This window comes from Electrophorus electricus, chromosome 10, assembly GCF_013358815.1.
Source record: "Electrophorus electricus isolate fEleEle1 chromosome 10, fEleEle1.pri, whole genome shotgun sequence".
Taxonomy (NCBI): domain Eukaryota; kingdom Metazoa; phylum Chordata; class Actinopteri; order Gymnotiformes; family Gymnotidae; genus Electrophorus; species Electrophorus electricus.
Genome location: NC_049544.1, coordinates 31963 through 44972, shown reverse-complemented (window position 1 = coordinate 44972; position 13010 = coordinate 31963). Strand labels below are relative to the sequence as shown.

Genomic DNA, 13010 nt, shown 5'->3' with positions numbered 1-13010 from the left:
CCCGTTAATCGAAGAACTATTACAAAATTTTATTGCATATGTTTTCTGTTGGCATTCCAAATAAAAATATTAAAAATAACATTTTTAACCAATGCCAGAGTAAAACAAATAACTGGTGCAACAATTGGTCACTTGTATAACAAACAAACAGTGGTAGGCAGTGGTAGCTCAGTGGTTAAGGTACTTGACTAGTAATCAGAAGGTTGTCACAGTTGGACCCTGAGCAAGGCCCTTAACCATCAATCACTCAAGTTGTATTCAGTCATCTAAAAGTGTCATCTAAATGCCATAAATGTAAATTATTGAATGTTGCAAAGATACTGGCAGGAAACCCACAGCACTGTTACCATTTCACAGAAATCACATCCAACACACAACTCGCAGAGTGGTGCACTACTCATCCAACACCCAGCTCAGAGAGTAGTGCACTTCTTATCCAACACTCAGCCCAGAGTATTCCACTCCACATTCACCAGATCTCAATCCAGTAGAGCACCTTTGGATGTAGTGGAACAGGAGATTCACAACACGGATATGCAGCCAATAAATCTGCAGCAACTGCAAGATACTCAATTAAGGCAGTTCTGAAGGCAAAAGGGGGTCCAACTCAGGACTAACAAGGTGTATCTAATAAAGTGGCTAGTGAGTGTGGTTATATGTTTATATATTTGAAGTATATTCTATGTGAGTAACTCTAGTATACTGTAGTAAAAGATGTAGAGATTGTAGTGAAGTACACAAGGTTTCCAGAGAAACAGGACCTTTTGGACAGAGTTGATCTGGGATCAAACTCGTGATCTGCTGTTTTAACAACCCTAGTTTATGAGCAGTCCATACACAACCCCCTCACATAGTCCGTAACCTCTCCATGGCCAGAGACCCAGTCTGCCCCCAGTTTGACTGGCCCCTTGTATATTTTTTGAAAAAGAAACGCTTTTCCATAAAACTACTAATTTATTAACCATATATACATTGTACAAGTTGAGATTGGTATGTTGTAGTTGCAGGAAGTCCTATGAGAAATCCATTACAATAGTCGTCAAGAAAAAAACCAAAGCATGACTCAGGTTCTTAGCATCTTGCAAACACATTCTCACTTGTGCTATATTCCTTAAATTATATAATGTAGTTTTAGTAATATTAATATGCGGTTTAGAGGTAAAATCAAAGTCTAGACATGACACTTTCTACATTACATTTTAATGCATTTTGAGCTGCAGAAGGTCACCTTCTGACCCTGATTCCAACTTAAATATAAGACCCCGATATTACTTGATTCATTGGAGTTGCGAACATTGTGTACTGTTGTTTTAAAAGTTGTCTGAGGCTCCAGAATCTTGCTAAACTAACATTATCATGCCGCTCTGGAGTGAGCAGTGTCAAAATACTGATACGTGTTTTTATCTCAGTGACAGAAAATGAAGCCTAACCCCGTCTTCTGATGTTTGGTTCTTACCACTCAGTCATTAAGGTCGGCTATTAGATTAGTATTGCAGCATATCGTGATGAGGTTAAATTAATTATCTCACCTCACTATGTAGTTAAGTGTTAATTAAATGTATCTATTTTAAAAGCCTTGAAATCTGTGATATTTGATAAATAAGCTTCAGCCAGTTAGCAACACAGACAAATCACTCTGATTTGGTAAAACCCATCACTTCCCCAACATACTTTAATGGCTCAGGTGCTCTTTTCGGGGTTTGATTTAACTTCCGCTTATTTGGTGACACAGTCATGGGAAGGCCAGTTATGTAAATATACTATATTATATTTATATTATAACTATGTAACACTAATATAATACATTAAGATAACAGCTAACTAAAATTAATATACTACATTACGCTAGTAGCAATGTAACAGTAATATGCAACATTAAGATAGCAGCTAAGTAACATTAATATACTTCATTACAATAGTAGTAAAACAAGAGACGTGGAGATGCTTCAGGATTATTAATCCTAATGTCCAATAGGGTACAGAAATGGTTTCTGTAAAATTAGTGGAAGATCCATCTACTTAGCAAGTAATGTAACTTTTGCAAGTTAGCTATCTAGCCAAGTTAGCAACCCTTACAAAACGTTGCCAGGTAATTGCCCATATTCAGTATAAAATTATTACATTTCTCAAATTAACCACAGAATTTAAATTTAATTAAGGCTTTTAATTAAGAATTTAATTAAGGCTTTAAACCATACCTCATGGCACGTGACTTGAACCCAAATCATTTCTTCAAATGTACTGGCAAAGAGACATTTCTGTTGTCTACAGTCATAAATGATAAACAGAATACACAATCACCTACCAGATTATATATATATATTACATTTTCTGTAATTTCGTTGGTGTTGCCCTTTAACAAAATATCTAACGCGTTTTATGAGAACTTTTATTTTGAATCACTGCTTTGGGCTAGGTATCGGAAGTATATCAACAATATATTGTCTGAGCCTCAATTAAAACGAGAAAATCTTGTTGATCTTGGATTTTATACTGAAGAGAATTTAATTGAATAATAAATATATGTCATTTGGTGCAACCCAGAGCGGCGGGTGAGCGACAGGATTTGTCTTATTAGTGAAGCACTATGATAATGTCTCCATTTCATGTCCAGTAATGGCGATGTAGCTCGACAGCTAGCTGGACCTGTTGTGCTAACTGAGTAGTATTAGCCAGCATGCTGTTTGACAGCGTTGAAAACAAGGTGGCACTCTTTAAGAAATGCTTTATTATTTATATTTTTTGAGAAACAAATTAATCAGCGAAACTGTTCATGTGCATAAAATCGGCGTTAAACGCACCCCAAAACAATGCTTCGTTTTGGCTAAGCTAAGATAGGCTAACGCTACCTGTCCGGCCTGTGTGACGTTGAACCCGCGGTGCGGATTTATGGTTTGTTTTGCTTAGGTCTGTGTCGCTACTTATAGTTGATACGATTATACGTTTCCAAATTCTCTCATTATTTCGAGCTTCCGTTTGGACTTACTAAGGTTTCAAATAAACGACAGAGGTGTAGCTAGCACTAGCGGGATGTTCTGCATGAACCCAGTTTTTGTTTATATCTTACTGGCTACATGCACGAGCGTTAGTTACATAATATAATCACAGACTGTTTATTTGTGGTCTAATTGTAATTGGGAAAGTTCGCTTTTCGTATGTTAGTAGTGAAAGCCTATTTTAGTCTTATATTTTACTTGCTCGTTATCCAGTACTTTTTGCTGTATAATGTCCGTGATTTAAATTATACGAATGCAAATGTAAAAACGAACTGAGCGCTGAGTCAAGGCATCAGTGGTTGAGTGTTGCAATAAAATAAACCTTCAGCAAAAAAGCCTTTGGTCTTGTAATACACTGAGTAAATGCTGTTTACTATGTTTGTTTCTCACCGTTCATGCAATAAGTCGTCGGAGTAAATGGGACCAGGCAGGCCCAGGGTCTGTGGGCGAGGGGGGCGCTGCCCCCACAGGTGCCCTAGATGCTGCCGCTGCTGTAGCTGCCAAGATCAACGCCATGTTGGTGGCCAAGGGCAAGCTAAAGCCCTCCCAGATTGCTGCACCTGGACCTGTGGAGAAGGTCAGCTTAACATGTGCATGATATTGTCCCAGCAACAATAAATGGAATATACCATATGAGTATAGCTATACTGTAATATCTGTAATATCTCTTGTATCTCTACTATAGTATCTATGCTATACTAGCTCTACTATAATATCTGTATAATAATATCTGCTGTAATATCACTGTTCTATCTCTACTATATAGTCATATAATAGAATCTAATATAATATCAACTCCATAGGGTGTAGGGGCTGGTGGGAAACCCATGCCAGTAGCAAAAGCTAAGGATGATCTAGTGGTGGCAGAGGTGGAGATAAATGATGTTCCACTCACCTGTCGGAACCTCTTGACACGTGGACAAACTCAGGATGAGGTCAGGATCACTCCTTGACTGCAACACATTTGTTTGTGTGATCTAATACCCCTTTTCCTTTATTGTTGTTAGCAGGAGGGGTTGTAGTGTTAGGTGGCTGGTTACATGTCCAAATTTGTTTCTGAGTCTTCCTTACTGAAATGTAAACAATTCGTTATGAGAAGGTGCCTCCAACCACTATGTTGCACTGTAACTTATGCTACCTACGTAGGCTTTTCTCTTTTACTCATTTAACTTGTGCTTTTCCTCAGATAGCATGATCTCCCACTTACAAATTTGGGGTCTCTCTCTGTGCTTACTAACTATCATGATGAGTGTAGTTGTTTGGGTTAAGCAAGGTGTAGTCTTGTTAAAATCTATGGGTCTTACTGAACTCTATTTGAGTAGCAGCATCTTGCTTAAACTTGGTTGGACTCTATCTTGTAACCTTGCTCAACCTCAGTTTGTGCTTGTTATCTTACGAAACCTCTTTCTATGTGTATTGTGTGTGTTTAGATCAGCAGGGTGAGTGGTGCAGCTGTGTCCACTAGAGGGCGATACATGACATCAGAGGAGAAAGCCAAAGCATTGCCTAGGTATGTCTGTTATTCAGAACTTAAAAAAACATTTTTCTAATATTTCTGCATCTGGATGTTGTGTGCTGTTTGTGGTGGGGTGCATTGCGGTTGTGCTGGCTGTTTTCCCTTGTAGGTGTGGTGCTCTTATTGGGTTAATTTATTAATTAAATGTCATGTAGGCCTGTGATTGATGATGCTAATGTTTTCTGTCTGTTTTCTTAGTGATCGGCCTCTCTATCTCCATGTTCAAGGGCAAACTAGGGAACTCGTTGACAGTAAGTGCCATGAATCTAACCTTTAATGCTTCACTCTGCCTACTCAAAAGATTCTTGGAGCCTCTAAGTCTCTAAGACCTGGTATTCTGCGTCTGTGTGTTGGTCTCTGTAGAAGCAGTGAACAGGATAAAGGAACTCATCACTAATGGGGTAGTAAAGGCTGCCACAAGCTCCAGCACATCCTACAGTGGTGCCACAGTCACTGTATACCACCACCCTGGCCCTCCTCCCCCAACACTGCCCCCTGCAGGACACAAACCACACTTCACTGGTGGGGTAAGTGAATGCACATATAATTATGCTGGACTTTTATGCACACAGTTATGTGAATATGCTTAGTTGTTTAAAAACAATGCTTAATAATATTAAAGGCACAGTCTGAATGTCCTTAAACAGAAGTTTTCTTAATCGATAAAAGAATTCAACATGTACTTGCCTTTCCATTTTATGTTGTCTGTTTTTGTGACTGTTATTGTGGTTTTTGTGTAGTGGCTTTGTGTCATTGCAGTTTGTGTTGCTTTGTGATTTATTATTTTCTCCTCTTTGTATTTCTGTAAGCAAACATTTAATCTCTGCATCTCTCTCTAATTATTAAAATGTGTTATTAAGAGGACCAAAAAAAAAAAAAAAAGATCTTTTGTCTAAGTTGACAGAGATGCTTCTTTTGTCTACATCTTCTGAACACTGCTTCTCAGTCTGAACATTGCTTTTTTGTCTGTCTCTTAGATGCACTATGTGCAGGATAAGCTCTTTGTAGGGTTAGAGCATGCTCTCCAGGGTTTCTCAGTGAAGGAGCGTGTGGAGGGTCCAGGTTGCACCTACCTGCAGCACATCCAGGCTGAGACAGGAGCCAAGGTCTTCCTCCGGGGCCGAGGCTCTGGGTGTCTGGAGCCTGCCTCTGGGAGAGAAGCTTATGAGCCCATGTACATCTACGTCAGGTCAGCGCCCACTTTAAGACAGAATGGGTTGGGGTTAACCCTAATGCATCTCAGCCAGTTAAACTCACAGCAGTGTCCTTTCCAGTCACCCCAAACCAGAGGGACTTGCTGCAGCCAAAACACTGTGTGAAAACCTCCTGCAGACAGTGAGTACATGTGTCAGTTTGACCATCACACACACCTGCATAATGTCATGATGTGATGATATTCATGAGTTCCAGGCTGCTGTGTTCTGATTTTGGTAAGCTGTGCTTGTAGGTGCATGCAGAGTACTCTCGCTACCTGAGCCAGATGAGTACAGTGATGCCCACACAAGGTAACCACACCTCCCCTCTTCCCCACAACTCCCACCACTACACTACCGGGGTGCAGAAGAGTTTAATATTTTATTGCATGATTGCATCTCTACATATCTGACAGGTTTCGTTCCACCTGCTGTGAATGGGATGCCTCCCCAGACAACGTACTGCCCATCCACAGGTTTTCAGGCCTCCTACCCTCCCCCTGTGCCCCCTCCCTACTCACTGCCCCCCCCAACTGTGCCACCAGGCACTCCAACATCAATTCTGCCCCCTAGTGCCCAATACCCCATTGCACCTGCACCAGCTAACTTACCACAGGTAATGGAGAACGCGCTCCCTGTCTCACACACACCACTTTAATATATGGATTTATATGGATATGCAAATAGCACTGAATGGAGAGGGGCTTTAGAACTGATGTATGGGTACATTCTAACCCTATTATAACGAACTCAGTCATACCCAGTCAGGTTACATTCCCTGATATGTGGAGTAGTCATTGTGTTCCAGTGTAAATACGCCCTAGGCCATGCACGGATACATTTGCTCACCAATCAATTGAGCAGTCTGTATTACAGTTAATTCTTCCAGGACTAATCAACTGAAAATATTTTCCAACTTCTACGCTTGACACCAGTGTTTGTCTAATTTCAGTGGTTACTCAGTGAATGGTTATACCACTCAATGATTATACCAGTCTGATCAAAGTAATTATTATTGACTTGTACTTTAAATAGTATTGGCAGCTTATTTCACACTGTCTGTCAGACACTCCCTCCTGCAGGATTCCCATCTGTTGCCCCGCCCCTCAAACCTGCAGCCCCGCTCCCTGCCCCTCAGAAACGGCGGTTCACTGAAGAGACGCCTGACGAGACAGACAGCGGCCTGCTTGGATACCAGGTAAGAATGTTCTCTCAAATCTTCTTAATGTTCTCTTTTAAGTCTTCCTTTTTTTTAGCTATTCTTTAAACTCTTTACACTTACAAACTGCTGTAGGCTTGAACACATTTTGCATGTGTATAAAAAAACTAATTCAGTATTCAGCATATGTCTGTAGGGGTGCTGGGTTAATATATGGAAAACGTAGCATGTAAAAGTCAAAGCATTTTAAATGTGTACATTCATGCTGCACATACATTTTGTACTGGGCAGTGACTAAACTACAGAGATCTGTTATTATAAGCTGTTGTGGCAGGACAAGACAAGTTTATTTATGCAGCAGATATAAATTATATTTCACACAACACCAAGCTTTTTTATACAGCAGGTATAGATCATATTTCATACACAAGGCAAGTTTTACATTTACATACAATATATAAATGTAAATATAAATCAGCACAAATATAAATCTTATTTAAGATGTTGTACAAATTAAATAGGTCATTTGATTTAAAGAGATGAAATTGAAATAAAAATTAAATATAAGCATGAAGTGCATAAAGGGGGCATGACCATGTTGGTCTACATCTGTGTACCTGTAGTGGCCCTTACCTGAGTAGGACAGTCTATATGTACCTGTTGTGGCTCTTACCTGAGTAGGCTCGCGTATATGTACCTGTTGTGGCCCTTACCTGAGTAGGACAGTGTATATGCACCTGTTGTGGCCCTTACCTGAGTAGGCCTGCGGTTCTGTAGGCTACAGGCCTTACACATTGTTAGTCCTGTTAATTTCACATCTCAGACCTCTCATAGCACATTTCAGTTCACTTGCTCTATAAGTCGTCCTAATATCATGCTTTAATTATACACAATTATGCAGCTTTGATGGTTAATGAATGACTTTAGCTAAAGTAAAGAACTTGATTTGTGTTATGGTGATTATAAAATGTTATAGTTTTGTAGCAGTGCATTTAAGAATGATTGTTCATCTCCAAGCAGTCGAAACCTGTCGAAAGTGTTTTTTGATCCTAGATCTTTCTGTTTAGTTTCTTATTTTCTGCTAACAGACCAAAATCTCATCATAGTTGTTTTTTTAGACTTTAATTGGCAATTTCTCAGTCATTTAATCTCTTCTTTAGTTCATTTATTGAGTGTTAAAGCAGCACAGTTCCTGCCTGAGTGCTTAAGGCAGTGCACTGGCTCTCCCTCTACAACGCCACACTCACAGAAGTGCACCAGACTCTCAGGACCAGTATGCCAAACAGAAATATACTGCATGGTGACTGTGGAGCATAGCACAGCAGGAACTGACTTGTTTGTACAGTTGACTTTGAGGGGTTATATCAGTAAGAAGGAATGTGTGTTAATGGTGTTGTGTGTTTTTCTGCTCATAGCATGGACCCATTCATATGACTAATTTAGGTGCAGGCTTTGCCCTGGGCAGCCCAGAATCTTCAGGACCTTCACCTGCTGTTCCCTGTGTGACTTCCCAGGATAGGGACAGGTAGGACACAGCTACACCTGTCCTTACTACATGTCCTTACTATCCTTATACCTGTCCCAGGTTGCTTTGGGAGCATTCTACTCCGTGTGTGCGCGCGCGCACGTACATGAATGCACAATATAAAGAGAACCTTCTTTCTTTCTCTATGCAGTAGGCAGCTGATGCCGCCCCCTGCCCTGCCGGTAAACGGAGTGAGAGTGCTGAGGAGTGAGGAGAGGAAGGGTGTGGCACCCTCTCTGGGTAAGACACACACTCCTCTACTTTACACAAGTTCCCAATGGTGCCTCAGTAATGTCACTTGTGTTTTGCATACTGATAAAAGTGAGTTGTTTGGTGGTGTTCAGACAGTCGTATTGATGAAGATGTGGTTCAGCTAAACTACATTGATGTGATTGGAATGTTGTGGCTCCTCCTCCTCCTCCTCCTCCTCTCTCAACCTCTGACTGGCGTTTGGCAGCAGCCAGCCATCCCTTTCTGATGACTTCATCAGATTGACGGAACATCTGTTTGCTTGTTTAGCTGCCTTGCTAACAGGAGTCTCTCTTCTTTTTGTGTTCTCTCTCTTTTTCTGTGTTTTTCTTCTTTTTCATGACCCTCTGGGGGATGCTGGACATTCGTGTTCGGTTTTGGTGGGGGTGTGGCCATGTTCCGTTCTGCTTCCTGATTGGATGGCTTGAATATTGCCCCCACCGACCGACCAATGACCACCGGTCTCCAATCGTCACCAAAACCCCTCGCTTGTGCTGATGATCGCTATGCATGCATTTCATTGTGTGCCTGTTCCCTTTACCTGTGAAAAACATTGCTTTGAATGCATTGCCTTTCTTCTTGCTGTTGTGTGTTTGTTTGTCTTTCCCTCCCTCTCCCACAGAGCTGCCAGTGAAGCGCTTGAAGACGGGGCTGGTATCATATGCTGGAGATTCCTCTGATGAAGAGGAAGATCAAAATTCCCAGAAAGTTTGTGGGTCAGGTAATATGGACCCTGGCTCTCCCCCTTCAGGGTGGCCTTCTGGAGCACATCGAGGCCCGACAGCTACTACCACACGCCCCAAAACACAACCACAACAGCCTATGCCTTTTTGGATGGCACCATAAGACGAGGACCGCACACACACACACCAACTCCCAATTTGTTTGAAGCTTGTGTTTAGAGTGCCTGTTCTGTAGTACACAGTCCATTGTGAGGCTGTGTCTGAACCCCAGCAAACCTACTCTTTTGTTCAGCCTGTTCAAATCTGACTAGCTGAATGAGATTAAGACAGAGATGCTCAGTGAAGAGGAGGAACTGATATAACAGGGTCGGAGGTTGTGCTTCCTGTCATCGTGTAATCTGTCCCTGTCTATGCTGATCAGTCATGGACTTGTATAGTTCTCCACTAACTCCCTGTGTATGTACTTGCAAAATTACAAATAGTAGTTTTGCTCAAGGGACTTGGAACTGTACTGCTGTCATGTAAACTTTTCAGTCCTCCTTCCTGTTCTCTTCTAATAAAATGCATTTTTACCTGATGTAAGTTTTTTTTTTTTTTATTTTGTGTCTTGCTAAAAAAAAAACATTTGTCTTCATATTCGTATTAACAATTACCAGTTTTAAGAACTTTGTCTTTTACATGTGATAGAACAACGTTACCTTTTGCACAGAGTACATTTGAAGCCCCAGGGGACCTATTTTTTTCTAATTAATTCTAATTGTTCATAAACAATGTACATATACAGACTGTCCTGTGTATACCATTCAGGAGTCCAGTAAATTACCTCTTTACTTAACCAGAATTTTTCCACTTATGATGTGTAACTACATGAAAGCTTAACGGTAGTTGATGCTAGGATATATTGGGGTTCTGTTGTCCTAAATACTTAACAGTTAAGTCTAAGCTTTACTTCTCAGTGAGCTGTCTAAACTAAAAGTTTCATATTCTAATGGAAAAATAAAAATCTACAGTTCCATCATCAGCTAGGAACAATTATTCTGACACATCAGACAGGAAAAAATAAAGATTTAGATTTCTGGCATTTGGCAGATGTTCTTTTCCATAGCAACTTTGTGTGCTTTAGTTGTCTCAGAAAAGTAGCTGTTTGCACAGAAAAGTTAGTCTAGAAATACCCTTAACTAAGATGCTGAGAAATGTGTCACTGCTGAATCCTAGACTGAAACACACCGCAAAAGTATGAACTACATGGCAATGATTTTCACTTGGGTAAATGGGAAAGATTGCATGGGAACTGTACTGATCAGGATATTCTGGACAAAAACCTTGCTATTTACCTGGAAGGTGGACATTTAATTACAGGTGGGTTTTTAAATACAAAACATATTGTCATAGCAATGGGTGAATTCATGACCTGTGATGTGAGCAGCAGAGGTTGGAATTGGGGGCATCAAAGATGGAAGAACATACCATAGTTTACAGACATCAGATTGACTTGCACCTCTGTGTATCTTTGTCTAAAGTTATGCAATAGACTTTTATTTGTATACTACCATTTAAATTGACAAAGTTCTTTGCATGATGCACATAAAATAAAATAAAAAACATTCTAGAATTACAAGGGAGAAAAGTTTTATATTAAAATATAAGAAAGTAACAGACCCTAAGATCTATTTAGTTGTGATAAGTGCAGTTGGAGCTATTTTTTGGTGGTAGCAAGATTGTCAATTAATTATAGGTAGCAGTTGTAGCTCAGTGGTTAAGGTACTAGTCTAGGAATTGAAAGATATGGGTAACCACTGGAGGGATCTGAGGTTTGTAATGTGATCTATTACTGCAGTAAGGACTGACGCATTCTGCACTCACGGCAGAATAACGGCGCTCCTGGGTAGGACACAATCTCACCTAGATTTAACAGACACATACTTGAGCTTCTCAGTTAGCAAACGATAAAAGTCAATGATCTTGAGATATTATGGAAGGTTACAATTTAATGTTTTAAGTAATATGGTTCTTAAAACAGGTTCTCCCTGTACATCTCCATTTCTAAAAGATCCATTGTCAGAATGCAATCCAAATTCACACAGTAAATACTCGTTTTACACATTCTGATGTTTATTGAACATGTTATTAAACAATAGTTCATCTGTCTACATTTAAGATATAATAGCTGCATATATAGTGAACAGATGTGTCTGTCAACAGTCCTGTTAGTACATAAGCAGTCCCCTCATTGTGTTACTTGGTTTCAGCATCAAAGATGAAGTCAGCAGGGAACATTTGTGGAGGAATGTCCCTCAGCTGTTCATCATAAGACCGCAGGGTCCAGAGTTTCTCCAGCTCGTAGACTTCTCTGGTCTCGGGCAGCATGAAGTGCACTACAATAGCACCTGCAAGGGGTGTTCATTATTGTACCAGGGCCGTAAGTAAGGCTATACCAGTGACGCTTAATGCTCATGTTTGAGGTCATACCTACCAAAGTCGATGCACATCCAGTCCTCAGCATCCCTGCCCTCTATGAGCGCGTTCGGATCACAGTCTCTTTTCATAAACTTGTACTGATATATGAAAAGCACAAATATTTCAAAAAGTTTGGTTCATTTGCTTCAGTGACTAGCTATCAAATGTTTCTTTACCCATGTTATGAACTGTACTGCTTACAATATTTATGATTAAAGATTATTGATTACTGTTACCACTTTGATGGCATACAGAGCCATAGCCTTGAGATGCCTCGTTGATGAACCACTGACGACGATGAAATGCTCCGCGTATTTGAGCTCTTTCGGCACACGGATCACGCACATGTCTACAGCATTCTCTTGCCGAAGAAGAGACACCAGCACGTCAATGTTAAAAACGTCCCGACCTATCATACAAACCCAATAAAGGGACACCGATCACAGAATTACAAACAGCGGATGGCGAGGTTTGGTGTAAACTGTTGTCAGTTCTCCTGTGCTAGCGTTAACTTAGTTACTTACTGTGCTGCTGTTTAGGTCTTGTGTATGCAGACGTTGTAAAGTAGGGATCACTGACAGACGTATTGCTGCCGTTAGTGCAAAACCAACTGTTTTGTTCTGGAAAGTGAAGCTTTTTGTACAAGGAAAGGTTGTTAGAACGATGTGCGTTTTTATGTGGAAAACCTAAACTTTGCATATTCGTAACCTTCCAGTGCAACCCTCCATGGAAAGCATTCCTCCTTCTTAAAAAGGCCTGATTTAAGACATTTGAAAAAACACATTTTGAGCAGTGGATCGTATTCATTTCTGTATATTCAGTTATTCGATCTAAACTAAATCATTGCCACATGGTTTATTCCTAAAAAGGTTCTTCTGTGTAAATTCAAAATGGTCAAGAGCTCCTCGTTGAAGTAGATATCGCCCTCAAGCGGCCTGGAGTGCGACCATGGTTCAATAAACCTTTAACTTAACCCTGAACTCTGGGTTGAATTAACTCGACCCGACATACCCGGGTTGTCGAATACTGGATCAAAATTTCAGTGATCTAAGTCAGTCAACTCTGGGTAGATTTAATTTAACTGGATCACGTTCTCGGTTAACTACCAAATCCACCATCCCCTAAGTGCTGATAACAGGATTTAACATGTCATATGTTCCCACTCAAGATTCAGCCAGTGTTGTGACAGTTAACTGATTTATGCCCAGTAAACCTGCTAGATAACAGGTTAG

At 40.4% G+C, this 13010-nt stretch overlaps 2 protein-coding genes across 3 annotated transcripts; one reads left to right on the top strand and one right to left on the bottom strand.

Annotated features, from left to right (window-relative positions):
• The first annotated feature begins 2408 nt into the window (after window positions 1-2408).
• Window positions 2409-9898, top strand: LOC113574782 (KH homology domain-containing protein 4). The gene is made up of 14 exons (XM_027005934.1): window positions 2409-2552; window positions 3402-3573; window positions 3800-3931; window positions 4427-4506; window positions 4711-4763; window positions 4876-5039; window positions 5490-5701; window positions 5787-5847; window positions 5960-6017; window positions 6122-6321; window positions 6772-6903; window positions 8280-8389; window positions 8541-8629; window positions 9261-9898. The coding sequence occupies exons 1-14, from the start codon at window positions 2524-2526 to the stop codon at window positions 9482-9484; spliced, it is 1716 nt and encodes a 571-aa protein (XP_026861735.1). The 5' UTR covers window positions 2409-2523; the 3' UTR covers window positions 9485-9898.
• Window positions 9899-11411: 1513 nt separating this feature from the next.
• On the bottom strand, window positions 11412-12664 carry LOC113574757 (mitochondrial assembly of ribosomal large subunit protein 1-like). 2 transcript variants are annotated; one of them, XM_027005900.2, is made up of 4 exons: window positions 12303-12664; window positions 12015-12187; window positions 11795-11876; window positions 11412-11708 (listed from the first exon to the last, which is right to left on the bottom strand). In XM_027005900.2, the coding sequence occupies exons 1-4, from the start codon at window positions 12583-12585 to the stop codon at window positions 11557-11559; spliced, it is 690 nt and encodes a 229-aa protein (XP_026861701.2). In that variant the 5' UTR covers window positions 12586-12664; the 3' UTR covers window positions 11412-11556. The 2 variants fall into 2 exon arrangements, with proteins under 2 accessions (XP_026861701.2, XP_026861702.2); XM_027005901.2 differs by having other exon boundaries at window positions 12015-12139.
• Window positions 12665-13010: the final 346 nt, after the last annotated feature.